Source organism: Barbatula barbatula (genome assembly GCF_947034865.1).
Source record: "Barbatula barbatula genome assembly, chromosome: 2".
NCBI classification, from domain to species: Eukaryota; Metazoa; Chordata; class Actinopteri; order Cypriniformes; family Nemacheilidae; genus Barbatula; species Barbatula barbatula.
The window spans coordinates 5,916,651-5,943,296 of NC_136767.1; the positions used below are offsets into that span (position 1 = coordinate 5,916,651).

Sequence of the window (26,646 nt, forward strand, 5' to 3'; positions counted from 1 at the left end):
ATTAGAATTGTAACATTACTATTTAATGTGTAACAATATGGCATTACTAAAATAATAAAGTATGGTTCAATTTACAAAATGATTGAGCCTCAGTTATATCTGAAGCAAATTAACTACAAACAATAAATACAACTTTTAAACCTGAAAAACTTCACCGTATAACGTTGTTGATTTAGACATTAAATCTTCAATCCGTTCAATGTTTGTTAGAATAGTGCCAGTTGGTAATAGTGATCATTCCTCCCTTCTCTGGATTCAGATGCCAAGTCAAGGTGAACTACAGTATCGACCTATCTTCAGTGATACGTCAGGGTTATCCATTAGACGGAGCACTCTCAACAGGGGCATCCGCTGAAGTTTGGTCACTATTGACTGCCTTACCAGTAGATGGTGCCGCTGGGTTGTTTTGGTCAGCAGTTAAAGTGGAATTGAAAAAGCCCTTCTGAAAAAAAAATGTATTGATGAGAGAAATTGAGCAAAAGCAGATCAACAGAAAGCACTAGAGTCACCCAATAAAACTAAATTGTAGAGATTGAACAACCGTAGAACACAAAAGATGTTTTGAACAATGTTAACAAAATTGTCCGCCATTGATCAACATTTTTAAAGTCTTGCCACAGATCCATGGAGAACTATGGAGATCCGCAGTTGCCTGTACGTACTATGTTACTGCAGATGTGATCTATTTCACATATACAAATAAATAATAACTTGCAAGAAACACTGACTTTGTACAGCACCACAAAAACGACGGCCATGATGATGAGTCCAAAGAATACAGACAGGGAGGCAATGAGTACTGTGAGAGCCTGAGAAGGGACCTCCAACTCTGTTACAATCTGCAGAATAGCAAGAAAGAGTGAAACACCGTAACAGTAACCAAATTGAATTTACTCTTCAAAGCAAAATAGATAATATTCCCGAAATACATATACACGAAACTACGTGCTTCAAACTACACTTTATTTTCTAAATATTTTAGTTTGAAAGCATAATAGTTCTTTCAATGTAGTAGCTCAGCACTTTGTGAACACATCTCTAAATGGCGTCTAATCTAACTGGACCTTAGACCAATAAGCATCAGATGGTCTGTTCGATTCTTTTGGTTTAAAATATATTTTAGTTTTCTTACAGACAGCTGGTGAGAATCATCGGGGGGATACTGAATGTAGCGCTCGCTGTCAAAGAAGAGAAATCCCCAGCTCCTGATGCTAACCTGCAGACCAGACAAACATTTTTGGTCGCATTATTTTACAGTACATTGTACATTACTTACAGTGTACAAACCCAACAAAGACCCGAGTAATGTAAGGTTCAGGGCGCTGTGTATCTACCTGCACAGTTATAATAGTTAGTATATATGAAGGGTTTATTTCCAAAAGGAGATAAATATTATTTTTTATTATCTTATGTTTTTATTGTGTTAGTTAGCTGTATTGTTTGAGTTATTATGGCTTAAATCGAAACAAACCAACTGCAGTTTGACTGATATTAAATCAACTCTTCATATGTACAGTACATGTAAAATAGGAATGAACAAAATGGGAATTGAAACAGAGAAAAATGTTACCTGTTTGCTTGATGTGATAGTTCCTGTAAACTTAAATGTGATTGGTTGATCACTCGTCATCAGCTCAATGGTGCAACCGATTAGATGACAGGTATAAACACTGCAATGCTGGCGGAAAAAGGCACGTGACGATAAGAAAAGGTGGTTCAAAAGCGTTAAATGGATGGTTCACCCAAAATTGTCATTTTTTAAAGCCATGCAAAAAACCCAACGTTTACCTGTGTCAAATTAAATCTTTCCCCATGTTTGAGAAGAACTTGCTTTTCACAATTTGTACCAGTTCCATTCTAGGCAAAAAACAATACACGGAAATGACCAAGTGCCGCAAGATTATATAGAGAAAGTTTCACAAACACACATTTATACTCTTGTGACTGTTAAATACAACTTTCACTACTTGAAACCAAACTTTCTTTTGGTTCTCTCTTTCTGTTTAGATCTAAGTGGTCAAAGGGAAGTTTTAAGAAAAGGTCAGTCAGCAAGACTTGATTATCCTATTTTTTATGTTTGCAAAAATCGCGTCATGTGATGTTTGGGATGTGGTTGATTATAAGTGTATACTAAAGGTCACTACTGTTGTGTTGGAGTTCTGCATTCATGACTCCAGCATGACATTCGACATTTAGTAAAAGTGAATATATATATACTCTCTGACCACATCAAGACACCATATAGAAAGTAAAAGTATTTACATTTAGTCATTTAGCAGACTCTTATATCCAAAGCGACTTTCTTTCCTTTATATCAGTTTATTTTGCCGTCTACTTAATGGGATTAGAAATAAAATTTCTTAAAAAAACAACAACTCTAAAATGCAACACAAAGTCTTAGATCTGTTGCTATAGTTAGAGGTATTGTTAAAATATAAGATCTATTGAAGACCTTATATAGAATTAAAGGGTAAGTTCACCCAAAAAATCTACTTTGCACTACATGTTTAGTTTTTTTGCACTAAACATGTTTAAAGTCATGAGGGTGAGTAAAAAAAACAAAGTAGATTTTTGGGTGGACATCCCCTTTAAAGCCATGTAGTATCTGTTAGTATAAACACTTTGTAAGACCAAATAAAGACTATGTGAACACATTTATCAGATCTTCTGCTTTTTGACTCTCTACCCGGTCACAAACTCACTTTTTCAGGAAAAGTCATCTCCACCGGAAACACAAAGGAAATATTCACAGGTGCAGAAATCTTTCCAGTGTTTTCCACCTGGTTTTATTTTTTGGAGGAGGAAAATAGATAACAGGGTCATTTTTTAAAAGAATGTCATTTATTGAGCATGCGAAGCCAAAACTAAAATAAAAACTTTCGAACGAATCAATGTCTTTACCGTATATATGTGTTCAAGCTGTGTGCTTTCAGGATATTTAACAAACCGAGTTGAACCTCCACTGAAACATCAAGTAAACGACATATTTGTAACTTTTTCACGTTGAAATCACATTCAAGTTCTCTGAGCGCTTCTGCGTGTACATTACGGTGAACTGTCTACTGTGAGAAAAGAAATCTGCCACTTACTCTTTCACCACAACATTAACAGGAAGTTTGAGAACCACAAAAGTAGCTGCACGATTGTCTAGGACTGTCTTGTTGTTCTCATTTTTACTAAAAAGTCAAGAAAAGTCTCAAGTTAGTTCGACCAATCGGTCAATCAATCGAATAGTTCAATATTTTTTGTGGTTGGCTGATTTCAAGTTCATCGAAGAATATACTGACCTTGTGACTAATGCATTAACAATCAAGCGTTCATTTACAGTCAAAGGTGTAGCCACTGTGAACGACATCAACAGTGTGGTCTTGGGGAACACACAGTTGTAACAATTTCATATCTAAATGTATGACTTCAGATGAATTGAACACTGAACAATAATAACACAATAATAACAATGATGCTTTTCTTCTGGATTGATCAGATGTTGCAATTTACTCTAAAGAAACAGATTACTACACAGGCTGGAAAAGAGGATTTGTAGATGAATGTGGTTTACCAACCTTTACTCTTTGACGAAAAACTGTTGGGCCGAGCTGACATGTTGTGTGTGTGACGTTCGAGAGCTCTGTTTGTTTGGACTCACACCATACCTGTCCACTAGACTACAGCATGACAAATAACAGGACTTCAATTATGAAAACTGGAGCGTTTACCAACAAACAAAGCGTGGTTAGCTAAATGTCAGATATAACAAATTGCATTGTGGGATACTGTATTTCACGCTATTTAACCACTTTCAATTTGGGACAGTTTGACACGTGTGAATTAAGGTGTTTACCGTCATAAAGAATCGTGCTAAACCTTGTGGAGGGATTGAAGATGTATAATAAATAGGAGTAAATCGATTCGGAAGGATCTTACCGCTTTCACCCAGGCGAAGGACAGAATGGGGGGATGATAAAGGAATAGTTCTGTGTCTGTGGAATCTTCTCCGTTATTGTACACAACCACAGAGAGATTCACAGGGTAGCCCGCTGTGCTTACGACTGTATCACTGCGATAGGGATAAAACAAATGTCCATTAAAATACACAACGGATGTTTTCAGAACATAATGAATACACGAAGAACATAATGAAACCTTACGTATATGATGTACAATATTTTGGCAAATATACTGGAATCAGATGTATTGGTATCATATCTGCCAATCTGATATCTGGTCAAGATAATAACAGGGTTTCTTTTTTCCAATTTGGTAATTTAATATTTTCTTATATGTTTTCAATGACTTTTTTTAGAATGTAAACAGCAGTAACATTGACTTTTGTCCAGCCTCTTCTTGTTACATACTCTTAAATAAATGCTAATCAATATTGCCTTTCCATATAAATAGCCAAAAAGAAGAACGTACACTGATGTTGCATTACAGGATTTAGAATATTTCCCACCTCAACCTGGAAATTATTTCTGGAATGGTTTTGATGTTCGTAAATAATTTTCATGTTACTAAATCTTACTAAACACTTTTATAAAGTAAGAGGAGATGTCTTTAATCCGAGGTGTCTGGAACTAGGGATGGGCATTGTTCGAATATTTGTATCAGGGATATTCGTTTATTTAAAATAAGTTCATAAAGACGTTTTTATTAAGTCAAAATATTTCTCGGCTCGATACACTACCCCAGCATTTGTAAAGGTTTCGGGAGGTTTTTTCGAACATGAAATTCCGTTACGTAGCAACTTTTCTTAATCCCTTATTGGACAATTCTCCAGGAAAAGCACGCCCACGAGTGGGAGAAAGAGCACGCCCATCAACGCACTTTGTTCTCAAAGTTCTACCATGTTTGGTTGTTCACGCCATCTCGGTACGGAATGTTATATAGACGGTGGATATAACGCTTGATTTGTTGAAACTGATAGATGGAGGGGTGATCCCAGCACTAAAGGATACTGGTCATGAACCGAACGCGGTAAGTGAAACTAAGTCATATGTTTGTGTTTGTTGGCATGTAGGGAATCAGCATGTAGGGATAATGCGATGATGTTTTGTGTGCTCGTGCTTTAGTTCAGCCCCTGAATGCCTTCAGGAGGTCGTCTGTTTTCGGAAATAATCGCACTGCTGTATCTGTCTTTTATAAATGTGATCAAACTAAAGACTCTTCGAAGATATGAAGTATGCAATACTTCTCTTTAGGTACATGCAGAAATGTGTGTATTACATCCGCTTTGGTATTATATTGGTATTTTTATAGCCAATATAACAAATGTTAATGAATTCTGTGGCTCACCAGTTTTTTGAGCAGTTCCTGCACATCCCTAACTGGAACGCAGTGTGAGCTAATCATATTTTTTCACTTTGTGCAATGTCTGGATTTATTTTGTGATAATGACTGGTTTATGGCTTGTCAGCTTTCAGTATTCGACAAACAAAAAAGTCTATGGGGTTATCCTTAACAAAACTAAAGTGAAACCGAACACAAACCTCAGAAATGAGAGCGAAACATTTAAATCCGATATACACACATGATCTTCTCCACACACCTTCTCCAGAATCACCTGAAAAAGAAACACACCTGCATTCAAGCCTGCATTGTAAATGTGGTTTACTACGACTCTCCATAGACATTAGGATTTTTATACTGTACGGACTGTAAATTCTATCCTCCACACCATCACCAAAAACAAATCACCATTTAATATGTTGTTCAAGTGATTTGGTTCGCGGGACACAGGAAGTGTCCATGTAAATCATGTTTATGTTGATCTACACGTGTTATTATACACAAATTTGATGTCCTTGTAAACCATATATATATATATATATATATATATATACACACACACACACACGCACACGCACACTCACTCACCAACTGTGTGAATGTAGGATGGCAGTCAGGGCTCAGCACTGGCCTTAGACCGCCTGTTTCAGGAATGATCTCTCCTGTTACATTCAGTTTCCCAGAGAGAGGAACCTCGCGATAGTCCGAAATACACTCCTAATAATAACAAGGTCAAGGAATATTTAGAGTAAAAACCGAACAAAAAACAGGACATTTGTCAGATGGACTTGGAGATTAGAAATAGAGTGGACATTGAAACGTATTCTCAACATGAGGTGGTTGGAGGGGAGAGGTTGAACAATAAAGAAAGACACACTGACCGGGATAATAATAGGCTGAGCAGTGCAGACAGGAGACAGGCTGCTGAGGTTGCTGCCGGGAGTCCAGAGAATAGATGCTGACCTGGTTCCAAACAACAGTCGAGGAGCCCTGGCCGGAGGGTCCAGCTCAAGAGCCAATGACACTGCAGCACTGAAAGGACCTGAACCAAAACACAGCCATTTATATACAACTTTATAAATTATATTTAAGAACAATCTGCTTATTCCATAAACATCTAAATACTGTATCAAAATCTACGGTCTAGCAAACATTAGATATGCATTATGGGAAGAAAGATAATGTCACGATATGTTTTTCTTTCTTACCTTGTATATTACCCTTAACAATCTCCTTGATAGAAACACATATGGTGACTGTGGCAACAGGTGTGTTGAGGCCAAGGGGGGAGGAGCAATGAAAAAAATGTTGAGGAATGATTGGCAGGTCTACAGTGATGTTTACGGGTAGACACATTACCGGTTGAGTCCTGTAAGAATACAATTTGGACACTTTTCGTCAGCTTCATAAGTTCCATCAGAGAAATTGCTCTCCCAGCACATACATTATGATGCATACATACACACACACGTGTTCAATAAGAATCATTTACATCAAAGTTTTTAATATACTCTGTTTGTTTACATTGCATTTTTGCAACATTTATTAAAGGAGCAATGCAGAGATTTTAGTGGTGAGGTTGCGAATTGCAAGCAACGACTCACTCCATCGCTCCCTTTCGAGCACTTCGGCAGCTCTCACAGGACAACGATATCTGTGCGTTTAGCTTTTTTTTTTTAAGTAGAGTTATGTATATTATATTGCTGTCAGTACATTCTACTAAATAAGACACACTGGTTCTTTAACTAACTCTGAAAATGTACTTTTTGAAGTGTCACTATTTTGGGCACCATGAACGTATTTGGAAGGCACTGAAGAAAAGAAGTTGTAAACAAGGCATGAAGGTAAACTACGAGTGAATTGCCATTTTCCTTTAATAAATTGATGACCAACCTTATTATGCAAAGTGTTACTAAATTTTTGTTGCTTTGTTTAAAGGTGTCTTTGTTACAGTGTAATGACAGAAGGTTTTGTACAATTGTCCAATACTTGTCATTATGTGAAAAAGCTTGCACATCATTTTTGTTCACCGGGCTATCGCTTGATGTCAAATGTACAATTCTCACTCTTGACATGAAAATAAAGACAAACATCAAGGCAAAACAAACTGTGGCTGTGTTGTTCAGATAATCACTTCCTCTATGAGTGGGCAGTTTTGACAGAATTAGCAACACAGATCTGGGTCAAACTCTTTACATGGACACTTGCCTGAGCACTGTGACATCCCCTTTAGATCCCACCACTACATCAATGAGAGAGTCTGCAGTAAGATCACCAGCAGAGTGAAGAGAGACTCCAAAAGACTGCAGCCCACTGCCCACTTCTGCTCCACTCACTCTCTGAAAATCAATGAGAAAGACTGAGAGTGCATACAAATAAGACGCATCTCTTTTTCTACAGGTTTATACAACTCACACGCAGAACACAAAAGAAGATATTAGGCTTGTTCGAGTTGACCCATACTAGATCGGCCGGTTTGAGCCGGGGGAGGAGTAAAAAGACGGCCGTTTAGTTCGGACACTTCGTGCTTCACGTAGGGAGCTGAACCTACAGCAGACCACGGGATATTCATTTCATTATCACTGATGAAGTAAATATGATAGGAATACCTATGTTTTTGCATAAATAACAGTACAATAAACATAAAATGTGATATAAAAATCGATTCCGTTTGAGTATAATCGTAACCGAGTGTGTCAGAATAAGCATGCAATACATGTCATATATACATGTGAAGTGTGTCGTTATCAATGCTTTCGCCTGACTTTGCTCTCGCCGTACTTTATTTACATTGCATTGCATTGATGCATTTGGCAGACGCTTTTATCCAAAGCGACTTACATGGGATTGTCCTACACATTTTTTGCATTCCAAGTATGTGCAATCCCCTGGGATCGAACTCACTACATTGGCATTGCTAGTGCCATGCTCTTAGCACTGAGCTACAGGAAAACTTTATTGGCACATGTGATCTTAAGCCGACACAAATTGTCTAACCAGAATGCATTGCTGTTGTCAGGCGGCTGCAGATTCTTGCAGCGCCGCATCAAGTCGAACAAGTCTATTCTGAAGAATGTTGTTAACTGGCCCCCATTCACTTGCACTGGTTTTGTGTCCATACAATGCAAGTGAATGGGGGCCAGTGCTGTTTCATTACCAACTTTCTTCAAAATACCTTATTTTGTGCTTTGCGGAAGAAAGTCAAAAAGGTTTGATATGGCAAGATGGTGAGTAAGTGATGACAGAATTAGCATTTTTGGGTGAACTATCACTTTAAATTTAGAATGATTTACAAAAATATCATTTAGGCTGATATTATTGATCAGAGATTGCTTTTCATAGCTCAAGAGGGAGAAGGTTCAAGAGCTCAGGATTAAAGGGATAGTCCACACAAAAATGAAAATTATTGTATAATTTACTTTTAATGTTTTTTTAAAGCTGTATAAATGTATTTGTTCTGTTGAGCACAAAGAAAGATATTTGAAATTTTTTTTTTTTTAAATTAAATTGCCTGGAATTCCATACCTGACTGTATTCTGATCTGATCCCTCCAGGTCGTCCCAAGAAAATATAAATCGCCCCCTTGCCCTGCTCTTCCTGAGGCGCTCCCACCGCTAACTCCATAAAGCCATCTCCATTGAGGTCCTTTACAGTAGCCAGAGACGCACCAAACCTCCCAAACTCATTCCCCCTGACCCCATGAAGAAACGCTGAGCAGTTGAGTGTCTGAAAACCATCACGAGTATTTATATACTGCATATAACGCTTTTGTGTTTTTGTTATTAATCTTAAGTATGATTATGTGAGGGTGTGTGGTTGATCTTACCCCAGTGTGTAGTGGGCATATGCGGACCTCTCCTCCCACTCCTTGTGTATGATATAAAGGAGCCCCGACTGCTAACAATCCCGAAGCACTCAGTACACACAACTCTGCTCCAAAATATGAGCCCAGCTGCAGGCAGACAGGAAAACGTAAAAGAAGACATACAAAGAAATTAAGGAAGCAAGAGAGAAATATTGGGAGAAAGTAAATACAGTGGAATAAGCTTTATTCCAACAAAGTACCCATTAACACAAGTAAATGTTTGTATATGGAGGATACAGTGGCTATTTCATAGAGCTTTACTCTTCTTTCTTAGAGCTTTACTCTTCTAAGCATTTCTGCCGTCCAAAGGTTCTCATTTCATTTACCTGTTTTGTGTATTATACCACACAAGAAGGAAAACAGTGCATCAACCTAACGTCTCGGTTACGTATGTAACCTCCGTTCCCTGATGGAGGGAACGAGACGTTGTGTCGACAGAATGGGGTTTGACTTGAGAACCTACCTTCTCTGACTGACTTGAACAGGCCAATGAAAATTGGCGAATGAAATTTGCATGCCGGACTCCGCCCCCGGATATCCGGGTATAAAAGGGAGCCGGCGTGCTGCATTCATTCACCTTTTGTGCTGAGGAGCCTGAGGATCTTGCCTCGACTGCTGCAGCGGGCGGCCAGTGTTGTGGCATGAAGGACACAACGTCTCGTTCCCGCCATCAGGGAACGGAGGTTACATAGGTATCAGAGACGTTCCCTTTCTGTCGGTCTCTCGACGTTGTGTCGACAGAATGGGGTTCCTCGGAAAACGCCACAGCGCTGTGCCGCGTCACAATTCCTCGCAAAGCGACGTTGACTGGCCTGGGCGTGTCAAACGTGGGCGCTAGCATGAATTGCAACCTTCCAGTGGAAGGGAAGGGGTCCAGAGCTTTCCTAAAGATGGGAGCCCCTTCCACCGGCCGACACGGACGGCAGCCTAGTTCTCTTAACAGCGAGAAGCCGCCCGGCACCGTAAGGGCCACTGGGAAGCATCATTCCCCCCTGAGGGAACGCGCTACGGAGACCACTTCCTACCGCAGGGAGGAGTTTAGTGGAGATCCACACACGGTCTCACCAGATAGGGGAGAGCACGTGGGAACATGCAGACACGAGAGGGTGTCGCGAGCAGGTGAAGTACACCTGGGAGAGGTCATGGGCCATCGATTGAGAGCCATTCATGAGAAGACAACAGACGGAACCGCCCTGTGGGGGGGTTACTACGTGTGGAGCACTAGGCCTTGTTTGAGTCACTGTTAGGGCTCAGAAACAGGCCAAGGGGGGCAGGGCTGCTCCGCCGAGCCCGCCGCCGAGGAGTGCTTAGTGATGGATGGAATGCCTACTCTTCGCCCACGTGGGGGGAAGAGGGGAGGCTGGATAGCACCACGTCTCACCTGTGGAGGGGTGCTATCGCAGGCGTACGCCCACCGGCTGCCGGACTTACCTGGCGGTGTCCCGTAAGACTCTGGCAGATACCGGTTCCACGCGGAGGCTGTAGAACCTCGCGAAGGTGCTGGGCGTAGCCCAACCCGCAGCTCTACATATGTCTGCCAGAGGGGCGCCCTGCGCCAGTGCCCACGAGGAGGCCACACCCCTGGTGGAGTGTGCCCTCACTGCAAGCGGGCACGGGAGATCCTGCGATCGGTAAGCCATAGTGATGGCGTCCACGATCCAGTGCGCCAACCTCTGTTTGGAGACAGCCCTCCCCTTGTGCTGACCTCCAAAACAGACAAAGAGCTGGTCAAGCTCCTGAAGCTCTGCGTGCGGCCCAAGTAGAGGTGCAGCGCGCGTACTGGACACAACACGGAAGGGGTTGGGTCTTCCTCCCCAGAAGGGAGCGCCTGCAGGTTCACCACCTGGTCCCGGAAGGGAGCGGTGGGAACTTTGGGCACGTAGCCAGGCCGGGGGTCTCAGGATAACGTGAGATTGACCAGGCCGAACTCTAGGCAATCCGTGGCCACGGAAAATGCTTGTAGGTCCCCTACCCTCTTGATGGAAGCGAGCGCAACTAGGAGAGCCGTCTTCATCGAGAGATGAGAAAGAGCGGCATCTCCGAGGGGCTCGAAGGGGGGCCTCTGGAGGCCCGCCAGGAACACATTGAGGTCCCAAGAGGGAACGGAGCGCGGACGGGCCGGATTCAGCCTTCCCGCGCCCCTCAGGAACCTAATGACCAGGTCGTGCTGTCCCAGATACTTCCCACTAACTGGTTTGTGATGAGCGGCAATTGCGGCTACATACACTTTCAGCGTGGAAGGGGAGAGATTGGTCTCGAGTCTCGCCTGCAGGAAGGACAGCACGCTCCCGATCGAGCATATCCGTGGGTCTTCTCCACGAGAAGAACACCAGGACGAGAAGAGGCGCCACTTAAAAGCGTATAACCGCCTCGTGGCCGGGGCCCTAGCCTGAACAATGGTCTCTACCACCGCTGGGGGTAGACCACTCAGGATCTCCTCGTCCCGTCCAGGGGCCAGACATGGAGGTTCCAGAGGTCTGGTCTCGGATGCCACAACGTGCCCTTCCCCTGAGAAAGAAGGTCCTTCGTCAGGGGAATCTGCCAGGGGGGAGTTGTCGTCAGGAGCATTAGCTCCGAGAATCAAGTCCGGTTGGGCCAGTAAGGCGCAACTAGTAGCACTTGATGCTCCTCTTCCCTGACCTTGCACAGGACGTGTGCAATGAGGCTCACTGGGGGGAAGGCGTTCTTCCGCTTGTCCCGCGGCCAGCTGTGCGCCAAAGCATCCGGTTGATATACACCACAGCAGTCGTGCTGTCCGAGCGGACCAGCACGTGCTTGTCCTGCACGAGGGGAAGGAACCTCCTCAGTGCAAGCAGCACCGCCAACAACTCTAGGCGATTGGTTTAACCAGCGCAGGCGGGGGCCCGTCCAGAGACCCGACACTGCGTGCCCGTTGCACACAGCACCCCAACCCTGCAGGGAGGCGTCGGTCGTCACCACGACGCGCCTCGAAACCTGCCCAAGAGGGACCCCTGTCCGCAAAAAGGTCATTGAAGACCATGGGGTTAGGGTGCGCCGGCAGAAGGGCGTGATCGGGACGCGCCTGCTGCCGGTGTGCCACGCACTCCAAGGAACTCTGCTCTGTAGCCAGTGCTGTAGCGGTCTCATGTGCATCAACCCGAGGGGGACCACCCCCGCCGAGGACGCCATGTGTCCCAGGAGCCTCTGAAAACGTTTCAGGGGGACCGCTGGCTGCTGCCTGAAGCTCCTCAGGCAGGTCAGCACCGACTGGGCACGCTCGGAAGAAAGACGTGCCATCATGGAGACAGAGTCGAGTTCCATACCGAGGAAAAGGATGCTCTGCACAGGGGAGAGCTTGCTCTTCTCTCGGTTGACCTGTAACCCCAAATGGTCTAGGTGCCGGAGCACCAGGTCCCTGTGTTTACTCAACAGATCTCGCGAGTGCGCCAAGATGAGCCAGTCGTCGAGATAGTTGAGTATGCGCACCCCCTGCTCCCTGAGGGGAGTGAGGGCGGCCTCCACGACCTTCGTAAAGACTCGAGGAGACAGGGACAGACCAAATGGGAGGACGCGGTACTGATATGCCTGTCCCTCGAAAGCGAACCGTAGGAACGGCCGGTGACGAGGGAGGATGGACACATGGAAGTACGCGTCCTTCAGGTCGATCGCCATGAACCAATCCTGACGCCTGACGGACGTCAGAATGCGCTTCTGCGTTAGCATCCTGAACGGCAGCTTGTGTGCTTGTTCAGGGTACGCAGGTCCAAGATGGGGCGCAACCCGCCACTTTTCTTGGGGACAATGAAATACGGGCTGTAAAACCCGGAGTACATCTTGGCCAGAGGGACGAGCTCGATCGCCCCCTTCGCCAGAAGGGTAGCGACCTCGGCCCGAAGCACGGGAGCATCTACTCCCACTGATGTGAAGAGGATGCCCCGAAACTTGGGCGGGCGCTTGGCGAACTGAATCGCATAGCCGAGACGGATCGTTCTCTCTAGCCACCGTGCTGGTCTGGGAAGAGCCAACCAGGCTCCCAGGGACCGAGACAGGGGGACCAAAGGTATGATCTGATTCATTGCCCCCGTGGGGGGTGGTTCGATGGCTGGCAGTACGGCTCCCTCGCCGTGGGGGGAACCCCGGGGAGGACACCGGCTCTGCCGAGGTGCCTGTCGGGCGACATCGCGGCATACCGCACCCTCTGACTGAGGGTGCTGGTGGCCACTGAGAGTTATACCCAAGCGTGTGTCTCGCCGGAACACAACGTGGGGTTGCCGAGCACCGTCCTGCGGAGGGTGAGAGCGGCTGTGAGAAAGACCCAGGGAGAGAGAAAGCTCTTTCTGTGAGAATGTGGGCGCCAGGCCCTGAAAAGGGCCCGGCTGGTGTTGCTGGGACGGGGCAGGCACCGACCCTCCGACCCTCTAGCGATGTAGTTGCCAGGGTCGGGCCCGGTGACCTCGATCTCCCTGGGTTCACCCCGTCAGGAACGCTTCTGCTTCCGCGGAGGTTGGTGACGGGATGGTGCTCTCCTCGACGACGTCCTTCTCCGGGAGGCCGCCTGTGCAGGGGGCGCTGGAGCCGGAGTCTGAGTCGGCGAGGGGCGGGGCTGCTGGGGAGCAGACGCCGCGCGGGACCTCGACGGACGATAGGCGGCCGGGTCGCGGCGGGGCAGGATATGTTTTATCGCCTCCGTCTGCTTCTTTACAGTCGAGAACTGCTGGGAGAAGTCCTCGACCGTATCACCAAACAGCCCACCCTGCGCGATGGGGGCGTCGAGAAAGCGAACCTTCTCAGCGTCCCGCATCTGCGCAAGGTTCAACCACAGGTGTCTCTCCTGGACCACTAATGTGGACATCGTACGACCCAGGGCTCGCGCCGTCACCTTCGTCGCCCGAAGAGCGAGGTCAGTGGCAGTGCGGAGTTCCTGCATAATCCCTGGGTCGGACTTTCCCTCGTGTAACTCCTTCAACGCCTTGGCCTGATGGACCTGCAGGATGGCCATAGCGTGAAGAGCCGAGGCAGCTTGACCCGCAGCGTTGTAAGCCTTCGACACCAGCGATGCCGAAAACTTACAAGCCTTGGAAGGGAGCCCTGGTCGATCTCTCCAGGTGGCAGCTGTCTGCGGGCACAGGTGCACCGCGACTGCACGTTCCACCTGAGGGATGTCGACGTAGCCCTTAGCTGCCCCGTCATCGAGGGAAGTCAGGGCGACCGAGCTAGTCTGACGTGCACGCGCCGAGAAGGGGGCGTTCCAGGTCCGACTGAGCTCCTCGTGCACCTCCGGGAAGAATGGTACCGGCGCCGACCGTGGCTTAGAGTCACGGCCGGTCCCCAGATACCACGTGTCCAACCGCGAGGGTTGGGGAAGAGGCGGTGCGGTGCACTGCAGCCCAATACTCGCGGCGGCCCGGGAAAGCATGGTTGACATCTCGACGTCCGCTTCATCCTGAGCTCGACCCCCCGGAGGGGGAATCTCTAAGGACTCGTCGGGGTCGGATGCCAAGAGGTTGCCCTCCGATGCTGCGAGCGACATCTCATCGTCGTCACGCCCCGTGTCCGAGTACGTGACGGAGGAACAAGGCTGCATACCACCTTTTCCGGGACGGTCAGACGAGCGAGGCGGGGCGTGAACGGTCTGCGAGCCGATGGCTGACGGATTGAGGCCCACGGTAATTCCCCGATCACCCTCGGTGCTCGCCGAAGCGGACGGCAGGGCTGATGCCACTGCTGCCGCAGAACGGGAAGCACTCGAGGTGGCGGCTGATTCTCGGAAGAACGCAGCTACCCGTGACCGCAACGTCTGAATTACCATCCGCCCGCAGTGCGGGCAAGATGCATCCACAAACGCTGCCTTAGCGTGCTGGAGTCCCAGACACACGAGGCAGACATCGTGTCCGTCCCCTTCCTCGATGAGTGCGCCGCACCCACGAGCACAGCGGGACATGCCGCGCTGGAAAAACTCTAAGCCCTGAAAAGGGCTCGCTCTTTAGAGAGATGCCTTGGAGGTTGCCGAGACGCCCAGGGGAAGTCACAGGAAAAGGGACAGTCCGCTGCACCACGTCGTAAGACCAGCAACACGTAGATATTTTCTGCGGAGTCGTCAGCATCAAGATGCGAAGGCTCCGAAGAACAAAAGGTGAATGAATGCAGCACCCCGGCTCCCTTTTATACCCGGATATCCGGGGGCAGAGTCCGGCATGCAAATTTAATTCGCCAATTTTCATTGGCCTGTTCAAGTCAGTCAGAGAAGGTAGGTTCTCAAGTCAAACCCCATTCTGTCGACACAACGTCGAGAGACCGACAGAAAGGGAACACTTGTTTTTTCTTTGTGAACTGCCTTGCTTGAAAAGTGTGCTTATGCCTTGATTCATGCATTTGTTAGTTTGACTATAGCATCCAGTCATACTTTTGCAAGCAACTGTATGTTTCAATGTTTTATAAATGCTTGTGATGCACCTGTGATCCGTTTATCCTGTGAGAGACGGTCCAGGTGTTCGATTGGTTCTGTGTAAAGCCCAGCACTATCCCAGTGTGTCTATGTCTTGGTGCTCCCGCAAAGTACACAACATTACCATCCACTGTTGCCACAGCAACCGAGTAACCTGGAGCATGAAATATAGTTGATATTTAATACATTTAATCAAAGAAACGATGATATCCTTATATAAAAATGAACACACTCACGTTTTTTTTCTTTACAAAAAAGCACTGTGACATTACTGTACTATGGAAAAGACATCTTCATTATTTCTTGAGTATTTAGCTTGAACTGTTATCAATTTGCTCGTTGATGGGATACAACTACGGTACATTAATCGTGGGAACGTTTTCATTGCTCATTCATTTCATTCATTCCCCCACAGTTACCAACCAGCTGTGGTTTAGTCAAAGCGTTATTATGGTTTAAGCAGCTGTGATACCTACACTGGTTGCAGTACATTAGAGGCACAACATGCATGAGTGAAACTGTCACAGGATGCATGAGTTTGACTGGGTTTAACTGTTCACAACTGCATTCCAGATATGAAAACATCTACTGAGAAACAATGTTTTATCACGCACGTTTTACACAATGAGACCACTAAACAGAAACGAGAGAGAGAGAGAGAGAGAGAGAGAGAGAGAAAGATAGACTGTGCATTTCAAAGCTTATCTCTCCAACCAGACTCTACATAAGAGTTAATGGGTGTCTGTTTTTAACGTGTGTCTCTGTGTTCATGCATTTGGCAAATTTACTGAAGCGATTTACAGTGTATTGAAGGAGGATGTGGGACACCACAGCACACTTTATTAAAATAGAACATACTCATTTATCAAGCGTGCGTATGCAAAGACTCCATCGAAGAGTGTGTACACAAAATTCATGACAACTTTCATATTTATAAAATGTTCTTTGATAAATGAGGCTCCTACTCTACAACTTAAAAATGTTATTAACAGATAGTTTTGTTGCCATGCTAGAATTGTACTGGCCAACCCTGGTGTTCAGTAATAGTTCATGACAGTCATAATAAAAGTGAAACTAAACATTTCAGTATAAAAAAACTAAAAACCAAGGCGTTCTGATGTTGGAGGTACAGGTTATGTAAAAGATTGAGCTGTCAATTGATTAAAAAAATTATTTGACTAATCACACAATTTTTCTGTGATTAATCGCACGTTAAATTAATGTTTTACATATACTTTTACTTTCTAATAATTTCACATTTAATCTCCAAATGAATGAACCAACAGATCATTTTGTCATCATTTTATGAATGAAAGCCAATATTCTGATATTAGTACTGCAACTGATTTCTCCATTAAATTGATGTTTTTTCTTTTATTTTACCATGAATTATAGCTGTTAAACACTGAAGTACAGAATAATCGAGAGCTATCATGTCTAACAGGTAGGAAATATACCGAAATTTAATTAAGTTCTCAAACACTTTACAGACTTCTGTCATGATTCTGCCTTCTCTTGTCTTGATTTTCTAGTCTAGTGGCAGAATCATGACAGACCCACGTGTTGGGTTAGGCGTCCGGTCATGCCCAGCCGCAGGCGTCCAGTCCGGCTGAGAGAAGCATATTGTCAATCAGGACATAAAATGCGTTGTCCCCAGTCCCGTCATTGGCCCCGCCCATCTCGTTCCTAGTATTGCTTTCCACCTGTGTCTCTTTACCCACACCTGCCCATTGTTAACTCCCTTGTTAGTCTCCCTATTTAATGCCCTCATGTCTGTTGTTGTGTGCTTGTTTGTTGTACTTGTCTTCTTGCCATTACTGTCCTGCTTTGTATGATGTTGTGTCGTTGTCCCCACTGTAGCAGCTCACATAACAGCCTGCCTAGATGACATCTCAGCTTGGATGAAAGAGCATCGCCTCCAGCTGAACCTGGCCAAGACAGAACTACTCGTGTTTCCAGCACACCCCACGGTCCAACACGATTTCACCATCCAACTTGGCAATTCCACAATCACTCCCTCCGAATCAGCCAGGAACCTCAGAGTCATATTTGATGAACAGATGTCCTTCAATGATCACATTGCAAAGACAACGCGATCCTGTCGATATGCCTTCAACATTCGAAAGGTTAGACCCTACCTCACTGAGCATGCGGCACAACTCCTTGTCCAGGCCCTGGTAATCTTAAAGTTGGACTACTGCAATGCTCTCCTTGCTGGTCTTTCTGCAAAGGCTATCAAAGCACTTCAGCTGGTTCAAAATGCAGCAGCACGCCTCGTTTTCCAACAGCCCAAAAGGGCTCATGCGATGCCTCTTTTCATCTCTCTCCACTGGCTACCGGTTGAAGCCTGTATCAGATTCAAGTCACTGATGTTTGCCTACAGGACTATCACTGGATCTGCACCGGCATACTTTCACACCCTAATACAATCCTAAACCCCATCAAGAACCCTGCGGTCAGCAAACGAGTGGCACCTTGTACTGCCTTCTCATAAGGGCACTAAATCCCTTTCTCGCTCATTCTCCTTCACAACTCCCTCCTGGTGGAACATTCTTCCCAATGCGGTCCGGTCAACCACATCTCTCACAACCTTCAAAAAACTACTTAAAACCCTTCTATTCAGTGAATACTTGACAGACAAATGAAAAAACGTACACTAACCATCTACAAGGTTCAGTGCTAAGTTTATTGAATTGAAAAAAAGTGTCTTACCAAGATAAGAGTTTTTAATATCCTCCTCCATGTTTGTTGCATTAATGAATGAAGAATTGAGCAGTTGGTGAGAGAGATCCTGCACTATTCCTCCAGACCAGGTGTATGCCCCAACTGCTCCAAATACTCTTGAACCCTAAAGTAAAATGACATCAACATTTATACATTTGGCAGACACTTTTTCCAAAGCAATTTACATTCCATTGTACTATACATTTGTTTTTTATGTGCAAGCCTTGGGATTGAACCCATGATCTTGGTGTTGCTAACACTATGCTCTAACCAATGAGCCATTATACAGATACAGGCCATTGTGTTAAATCTTGGTATATTTTACAGCTTTTAAAGCTTTTGACTTTTTGTAGTATAAACACTTTATCTATTTAATGCAAGTATAAAGTTTTAACTATTTCTAAGACCACTTGATGTGGTATAGCAGCAAAAGAAAATGATCAATGACTATCAACATATCTACAAAATTAAAATAAGCCAACATTCAGCTAGCCAGTTTTTGTTATACTGTATACACCTTTTATACGCTATATGGCTATAAATAAACCTTGTAATGTCATATTTGAATGAAAAAGGCACATTTTATTATATCACATTTTTTATAATTTCTTTAACTTTTCATTATCTTTAAAAAAAATGAATGGTTTTGTGCACTTTTTTTCTAGATGAACAGTTTTTTCTACCAGTTAACAGTGTACAACTTTAAAAAAAACCAATTATAACATTTCTAAGAACTTGGCACATATTTGCTATTGTTTTTACTCATCATTCTCATTGACCCATTTGCTATTTCTGGTTTCATCATTTCAAGGAGCAATGTGGAGGTTTTAGCGTCAGTGGTGAGGTTGAAACCAACTGCTCACTCCTACCCTCTGTTGTAGTCGAGTTATCAATTCTTTGCCGAAGGCGATAAAGTATTTACAAAACGCACTCAGAGCAGTGTGTCCATTTACGTCTACGGTAGGAACAAAATTCCATGCAAGAGGACCATGCAATGGCTGTGTACAATGAGTACACCCCTCACATTTTTGTAAATCTTTTATTGTATCTTTTTATGTGACAACATGACACTTTGCTACATTGTAAAGTAGTGAGTGTACAGCTTGTTAAACAGTGTGAATTTGTTGTCCCCTAAAAATAACTCAACACACAGCCATTCTTGTCTAAACTGCTGGAAACAAAAGTGAGTACACCCCAAGTGAAAATGTCAAAATTGGGCTCAATTAGCCATTTCCCTCCCGGTGTAATGTGATTCGTCAGTGTTACAAGGTCTTAGGTGTCAAGCGGGAGCAGATGTGTTAAATTTGGTGTTATCGCTCTCACTCTATACTGGTCATTGCAAGCTCAACATGGCACCTCTCTGTGGATCTGGCAAAAATAATTGTTGCTCTACATAAAGATCGCCTAGGCTATAAGAAGATTGCCAAGGTCCTGAGACTGAGCTGCAGCAAGGTGGCCAAGACCAAGCTACAGTTCATTTAGGCAAACCATGAATGCCAACATGTACTGTGACATACTGAAGTAGAGCATGATGCCCTCCCTTCGGAGATAACGACCCCAAACACACCTCCAAGACCACCACTGCCTTGCTAAAGAAGCTGAGGGTAAAGGTGATGGACTGGCCAAGCATGTCTCCGGACCTAAACCCTAGCATCTGTTCGGCATCCTCAAACGAAGCGCAAGGTCTCTTATATCCACCAGCTCTGTGATGTCAACATGGAGGAGTGGAAGAGGACTCCAGTTGGAACCCGTGAAGCTCTGCTGAACTCCATGCTCAAAGGGGTTAAGGCAGTGCTGGAAATTAATGGTGGCCACACAAAATATTGACACTTTGGGCCCACTTTGGAGATTTTCACTTGGGGTGTACTCACTTTTGTTGCCAGTGGTTTAGACATGAATGGCTGTGTGTTGAGTTATTTTGAGGGGACAGTAAATTTACACTGTTATACAAGTTTACTTTGTAGAAAAGTGTCATTTCTTCAGTGTTGTCACATGAAAAAATATAATAAGATATTTACTAAATATGATGGTTGTACTCACTTCTGTGACATACTGTATGTAGATAGAAATAGCTCATTCTAAGATAACAAAAACATAACACTTCATCATGTAAGGGCTTTATACATCTCTGAAGGAATGCATATTATATTGCCTTCTGTCAAGTGACCTCCAAAAAACTACACACTGGCAGGGTAGGCGAGGTATGCTGTTTAAAGTCTCTGGTTAAAAGTTCACATCCTGATAGCAATCTGTAAGTGGCCTAAATAAATTTATTGGAATATCTTTTGTGTAAAGTATAACACCATAAAAATACCCAGTCATTGCATTCATTCTGATGTCTGAAATCTCTGAAATTGCCTACCCTACCTTTCATAGTTTCTAGACATACACATAAGTTATATATTTTATTATGAGATGAATATAGGATATTAAGATGACATGAAATGCTGCTGACCTCAGAGAGAGCCACACTGAAACCACCCTGTGACAGTTCCAACTGAAAAGAGCTGAAGTTCCCCGTGTCGGTTCCTCAAGAGAAAGAAAATCAAACTGAAGAATTTCCTGATTATTTGAATACTTTAGTAATCTCAGAGAATATTCTTTCCCAGTACCTTCGATGGAGAAAATATTTTCCCTCAGCCGGCTCAGAATTGAGGTGAGAGCACTGAAGCTCTCTGTCTCAAACACAAACTGAGGAGATGAAGCGATCTGCTCCAGCTCGGACAGCGAATACTCCTTTCCAATCTAATAAAGACCAACAAATGGACTATCAACTGAATCAATAAATAACACATACTTAAAGCAGAGGAATGTGGAGTTTTTTATCGTTCAGATTTACCCCAATGGCGAATCTTGTGATGCCTAGTTTATTGGCTAACGGAATGACATTCTCGAATGTCTCTCTGGAATTGGTTGACTTTCCATCGGTGATCACCAGCAATAACTTCTGAGAGTTGCTCCGCATTCCCACCTTCACAGAAAACATCTCCTCTCTGAGAAGAACGAAATGAGAAGCAGTTGCGAAGGTGTTTGGTCATTTATAAAAAATGTCATAGCATTGCATAAATTATTAGCACAATAAATGGCATGGCAAGAGTTGTTTTTTCTTTTCTTTTGTTGTTTAGTGTAACAGATCAACACACTCACAGTACAAAACGTATTGCGGAAGGCGTGTATGTATCACCCTGTTCCTGGGTCACGTCTTTCATTAGCTGGTCTGGATCTTGATTGACTGCAAAGTTTTCAAAGTGAAAGACAGCCGACACTGTGGTAGAGAATTTCGCCACTGCCACCTGAAACAAATACATTCACATTTACATTTATGCATTGTGTTATACATTTGTTTCTGATTATGTGCAATCCCCTGGTATCGAACCCATGACCTTGGCGATGGTCAGATTACCACTGAGCTACAGGAAAGCTATATTATATCAGATGTATCAAATAGACACAAACACACATACCTGAGCTCGCGTGTCCATGAACATACCGATCAAGTTCTTGATGAATTTTATCATGGTTTGGAAATTTTCGGCTATGATACTGCCCGAGTCATCAAACAGAATAACTGCATCCAGCGGGGGAATAACATGACATTCTAAAACAGACAAATATTAAACATTTGTTACAAATAACAATGTTACATTATTTGTTATCATCTTGTTTAAGGTAACAAGTAATGTACTTTTTTTATATATACAATACTTTAAATGCATTCGTACTTCGAAATAATAAGAAATGAGACATAGCCCACATTACAAAAAACAAACCTGTACATACTTTATACAGGGCTGTAGCTGTTACATTGAATTATGAAAAACAACAATGTACTATGAAGTCAATGCAAATCCAAACATGCAACCCTTTTATAAAGATGTACTCTTACCCTGGAAAGCCGGCTTTAATATTGTGTTCATATGGCGAGGGGTGATCTCCATACACAGACCATTGAGATAGTTAAACCCCTCACAATTATGAACGTAACGAGGACCACACACCTGAAAAGATGAATGAGTTAGGTCAAATCAATAGTGCACAATATATTGAAATGATTGAAATATCGCAAGGGAGCATATTGCAGTATGGATATCACAATGGTTAGCAATAACTGCATGAATTTAATACTTCTAAAAGTTTTGCATACTAAAAGTTTTGGGTGCGTAGGACCAGTAGGCCACCAGGTATTTCTTGCCTATTGTTTTTTATATGCTGAGGTTTCATAAACAAACTGTATTATTTATCACGTATACTGATTATCGCCTACTGGATAGTATGGAGGTGGTTTCACAGAACTGTCCCTGACAGGCTTTTGAGAACTCTGTGTCAGTTTCTGTGGCTTACCGATGTGACGATCCGTTACAATTGATAAAGTTCACAAAGTTCTGTAAACCGTGAAACTAAATGCGCTACAGGCAAATGCATTTGTGACGCATCATAAGGCATTTACTTTATGTAGAGTTAGAATAAATGAGGTGGCTGACCGGAAGCCGTCCAAATACACGTCTCAAATGGCCATGCCTTTCTTGAAATTTAAAATAGGTTTTATAGATGTGCTAAAAATGAGTTTGTTACCAGCTTGGTGTTGGCCTGTTTCAGGTATATTCTTGCAGTTTTGCTTCCACAATATTCAAAAATAGTCCAAACACAGTGACATTGTGTTTGAACGGGAAGATCTCTGAGGGCCCTACACAGTGTCAAAAGTATCTAAAGTGTAAAATAATTTACTTATGTGTAATGGGTAATAAAACCAAAGGGGATTTCTAAAGAATCCGCAATGTTATAATGACAGTGTTTGTGTATGTGCACATGGGTTTGTGTATGGCACAACATGCTCTTTTGTAACACTTCCTTATTTTTATTGAAGAGAGGAAGAGAGAGATGTCAGATAGGCAGGGTTATAATGTAACGAAGTAAAAATATTTTGTATTTTTTAGAGTATCTGTACTTTACTTGAGTCTTAATATTTCTGCAGACTTTTACTATTAGTCCACTACATTTCCTGAACAAAATGCATACTTTTACAACTAAATGTATTGTTGACCATGACAATGCTGAACCAATCGTTGGTTAAAGCTCAATGTGCAAGTGCAAAAAGGTGCTCTCCGTGGCTCATTTCAACACAAGGTTTTAATGTTCTGCTTCTTTAAAAGATAAACAGCAAATTTTTCAGTTTCAATGAATTATCAAATGACTGGGTTGTTACTGTAAGGGAAATGCAAGGAAAGAAAGAAGTTAGGTCCAGATTTGTTCTGATTTTGTTCTCTTGTGGTAACTATCCTTTTATAAAGTTATAAAGTAAAGTTATAAAGTTGGGGTTTCTAAAATGTTATTTTGATAGTTTAGCAGTTTGGCAACATGTTGTTTCAAGAAATAACTGAGTTTGAGAAAGAGTTTTTTCAAAGTTGTAGGCTACATTTCTATGTAAGCACCATTTTTATCTCTGTGCTAAAAAAAATTCTTTTTTATAAACAAGTTGGCTTCAACATTACTTTAAATATAAGTAGGTAAAAAGTACGTTTGATGAGTACAATATTTATCTAACACTTTAAGACTTTTACTCATGTCATATTCTAAAAGGTTACTTTCACTTCTACCCAATTTGTATTTTACTCAAGTATTGCTTTTAGGTACTTTATACATCACTGCAGATATAAAATTGTTTTACAGTAGCAGGTTGCTAAAATGCTAAGCACAACTAATAGTGCTACAGTACCACTAATAATATGGCATTTTAAAGTGTTTATGTTTAAAATCAAAACTAACTTATGAAAAAACTTGTATTACTTACAGTTGCTTGATGATCATCACAGGCGAGAGACAAACCCAACGCAATGCCTGAATCAACTAAGAGGGTAAACAAAATAGTAATATTTTACACAGTATAAATGATCAATGTAAGCACTGACAGAACTCTTTAAAATCCTGAAGGTTGAGTTTAATTAAAAGCTTTTAAATGGCACGAAAAAAGTGGAAAACCATAAAAATGTATCTATATGTACATTTGAAAATATAGCAACTGAATGTTAAGTAACTTCTTTATATGGCCTAACACATTTCAGTAATTGTAGAACTACACTGTAAACTGGCAGTGACATTGACTTATGTGGCCTGGGATTCCAATTGTGTTTAATGGGGTTCAGGTCAGGACTTTGTAAAGACCAGTCAATTTCTATCAACCCAGATTTGGTAGATAAACAGTTTCTATATTGCACAAACTAAACACAAAGACATTGTCATGCTACAATAAAAAAGTCCGTCCTAAAACTGTTGCAACAGTTTGAAGCTTCAATTCTGTAGATATGTCCTCGCAGCATAGCCATATACTGTTTGTTTTTCTTTTTTACCGTATGTTTACCGTATATATAAAGGCTGTAAAGCTGTATATGTGTAGGAACTAAACCCCAAGCATACCAGAGGAGCTGTATAGTTTCTTCAGTTGATAGTGATAGTAAACATATTTACAATTGAGTTAATCATTTCTGATGACCTTTTGTGCAGAACATAGGAAATCCAATCCACAAGACAAGAGATTTGGCAAGATATTTGTCAGAGATGTGATTCACAGTTTAAGCGAAACGCTTTTATCAAATTTAAGCTTTTTACAGTTTATAGTAGTAACCAATTCATGGCACACTGTTTAAATGGTACCACAAGGTACATCAAAATTTGGCCAAACCTTCCAATAAGGTACTGTGTCTAAAAAACAATGGTAACAATTTTTGTTGGTTCTAATAATATTTGTTATTATAATGTAGGCTCACCTTTCACATGCAGTGGTGAACATTTATCTGTGCTGTAAGAACAACTGTAAATACCACCAGACCCATTGTCAAGGTTAGGTGCCGTCACCAAAACACTAGTGAGAAAAAGAGTTTAAATGAGAAAAAATGAGGATGTGTTGGAACAGGATTTTCATGTATTGCTCTTAAGTTATTGCATAAGATAATGTTTCAGTTTCAGAAGATTCAGTTGAAGATTATTCAGTGTTAGGGGAGCAATGAGAGAGAATGCGATACATCATCTGTTAACAAACTACTCCTGAACCTCTTGGCACATCTTTCAGTCATCATCCGTTACTGAATCACAGTTGACTTCAATTTTAATAAGGAAGTGATACGAGTGACATCAAAAACGTAACACTAGTATATCATTTAGCCATCATTATACAAAAACATCTTGACACTCAATTCAGAAATTGTCCAATCTGAATCAGGTATTGTACGTAATGTACAGTAATCAGGGCAATATGTATCAGTAGGCATCGGCAACAGCGTCCAAACTCTTAAAAAGGATATGTGATATCCGTCTTTAGAAATTGTTGCATTGATATAATGCAATGTAGTTGTTCATACTAACAGTAGTGTCTGTGTTGTTTTAATAATGTAGAAAGCGCTTTATAAAAACAATAACCTTAGTATATATTTACCATTGTGAATTCAGATTTAGGTTGTTAAAACATCATCAGCTGTAACTGTACTCCTCCATCCACCGATACCATGATTTATATAATATATCATCTTTTTGATTATTGGACTGTGTAAAAATATGAAATACATATCGATCTCACCTGCCTCCTTGTGTTGGATCAAAATGACAAACCCGATGACCAAAGTGTGAGTCTCCCTGGGGTGCTGTGAAAACTTTAGGATGCAGTGTCTCTAAGCTGAACCCCAAAGATTGACGAGACACTGGGGCACACATCACAAGACAGAAGTGCACAAAATAGAGCTTATCATATAGCGCTTAGCCCAAAAGCACACATTGAGATGTAACTGATAGCGATTCATTTTTAGGTTCACTTGTAAAAAACAAGCAACATCTGCGGCCGTGCCATTGGTGTACCTGCAGGTAATGGTCTGCATGAGTAGCATGTATTTCATTTATGTATCTTCAGATGCACAATAGTTCTGCATTAAAAGTGTAGTGATCATGTTTTTTGTTGCATTGATTACTATTGGCCAAACCATGGTTTTACCATAGTAACCATGATTTAGCTATGCGTTTTGAAAACCATGGTTATTTTGTTTTAAAACATGGTTAATTTTCATAAGGGTACATTGCATTTACATTTACAGTTAGTCATTTTGCAGATGCTTTTATCCAGAGCGACTTACAGATGAGCTAAACAATGGAAGCAATTGGAACAAAAATAATTTACATTTAAAGAATATACTATTGTTTGGATACAAAATGTACTTACAAAACAGGGATCCAAAAAATACATAAATCCAGCACGTTTTTAATTTAGTCTGCAGAAATGATTTGGAAGGATAAAAACTCATATTCATGAAGCGTTTTTTATAGCATAAAACAAATGTCTTAAGCGCCAGAGTGCAACTTAGTTCCGCACTGAAAGCGATGTGAA

At 42.6% G+C, this 26,646-nt stretch overlaps 1 protein-coding gene across 3 annotated transcripts; it reads right to left on the minus strand.

The window, feature by feature from the left end:
* Positions 1-2: 2 nt before the first annotated feature.
* On the minus strand, positions 3-26,646 carry LOC306909890 (integrin alpha-X-like). Of its 3 annotated transcripts, none has more exons than XM_079484007.1 (30): positions 26,482-26,646; positions 25,849-25,969; positions 25,043-25,137; positions 24,070-24,125; positions 22,168-22,279; positions 21,746-21,879; positions 21,429-21,574; positions 21,121-21,274; positions 20,894-21,026; positions 20,737-20,810; positions 18,270-18,405; positions 15,566-15,711; positions 9,113-9,238; positions 8,812-9,012; positions 7,495-7,625; positions 6,495-6,655; positions 6,168-6,328; positions 5,875-6,003; positions 5,487-5,560; positions 3,925-4,057; positions 3,564-3,665; positions 3,288-3,367; positions 3,090-3,176; positions 2,902-2,962; positions 2,703-2,780; positions 1,789-1,857; positions 1,571-1,678; positions 1,133-1,216; positions 729-839; positions 3-442 (listed from the first exon to the last, which is right to left on the minus strand). In XM_079484007.1, exons 1-30 carry the CDS (start codon positions 26,567-26,569, stop codon positions 314-316), a joined length of 3,420 nt encoding a protein of 1,139 aa, XP_079340133.1. In that variant the 5' UTR covers positions 26,570-26,646; the 3' UTR covers positions 3-313. The 3 variants fall into 3 exon arrangements, with proteins under 3 accessions (XP_079340133.1, XP_079340135.1, XP_079340134.1); XM_079484008.1 differs by having other exon boundaries at positions 189-439; XM_079484009.1 differs by lacking the exon at positions 8,812-9,012 and having other exon boundaries at positions 4-442.

Excerpts from the sequence above, each read along its gene's own strand:
- LOC306909890 (XM_079484007.1), bottom strand. The coding sequence starts at position 26,569 with ATGAATATGAGTTTTTATCCTTCCAAATCATTTCTGCAGACTAAATTA. Across the intron at positions 1,858-2,702 it reads AGATGACTTTTCCTGAAAAA|AATGGAACTGGTACAAATTG; the intron begins GTGAGTTTGTGA and ends TTTTTTGCCTAG. Across the intron at positions 840-1,132 it reads ATGATTCTCACCAGCTGTCT|ATTGTAACAGAGTTGGAGGT; the intron begins GTAAGAAAACTA and ends GCTATTCTGCAG.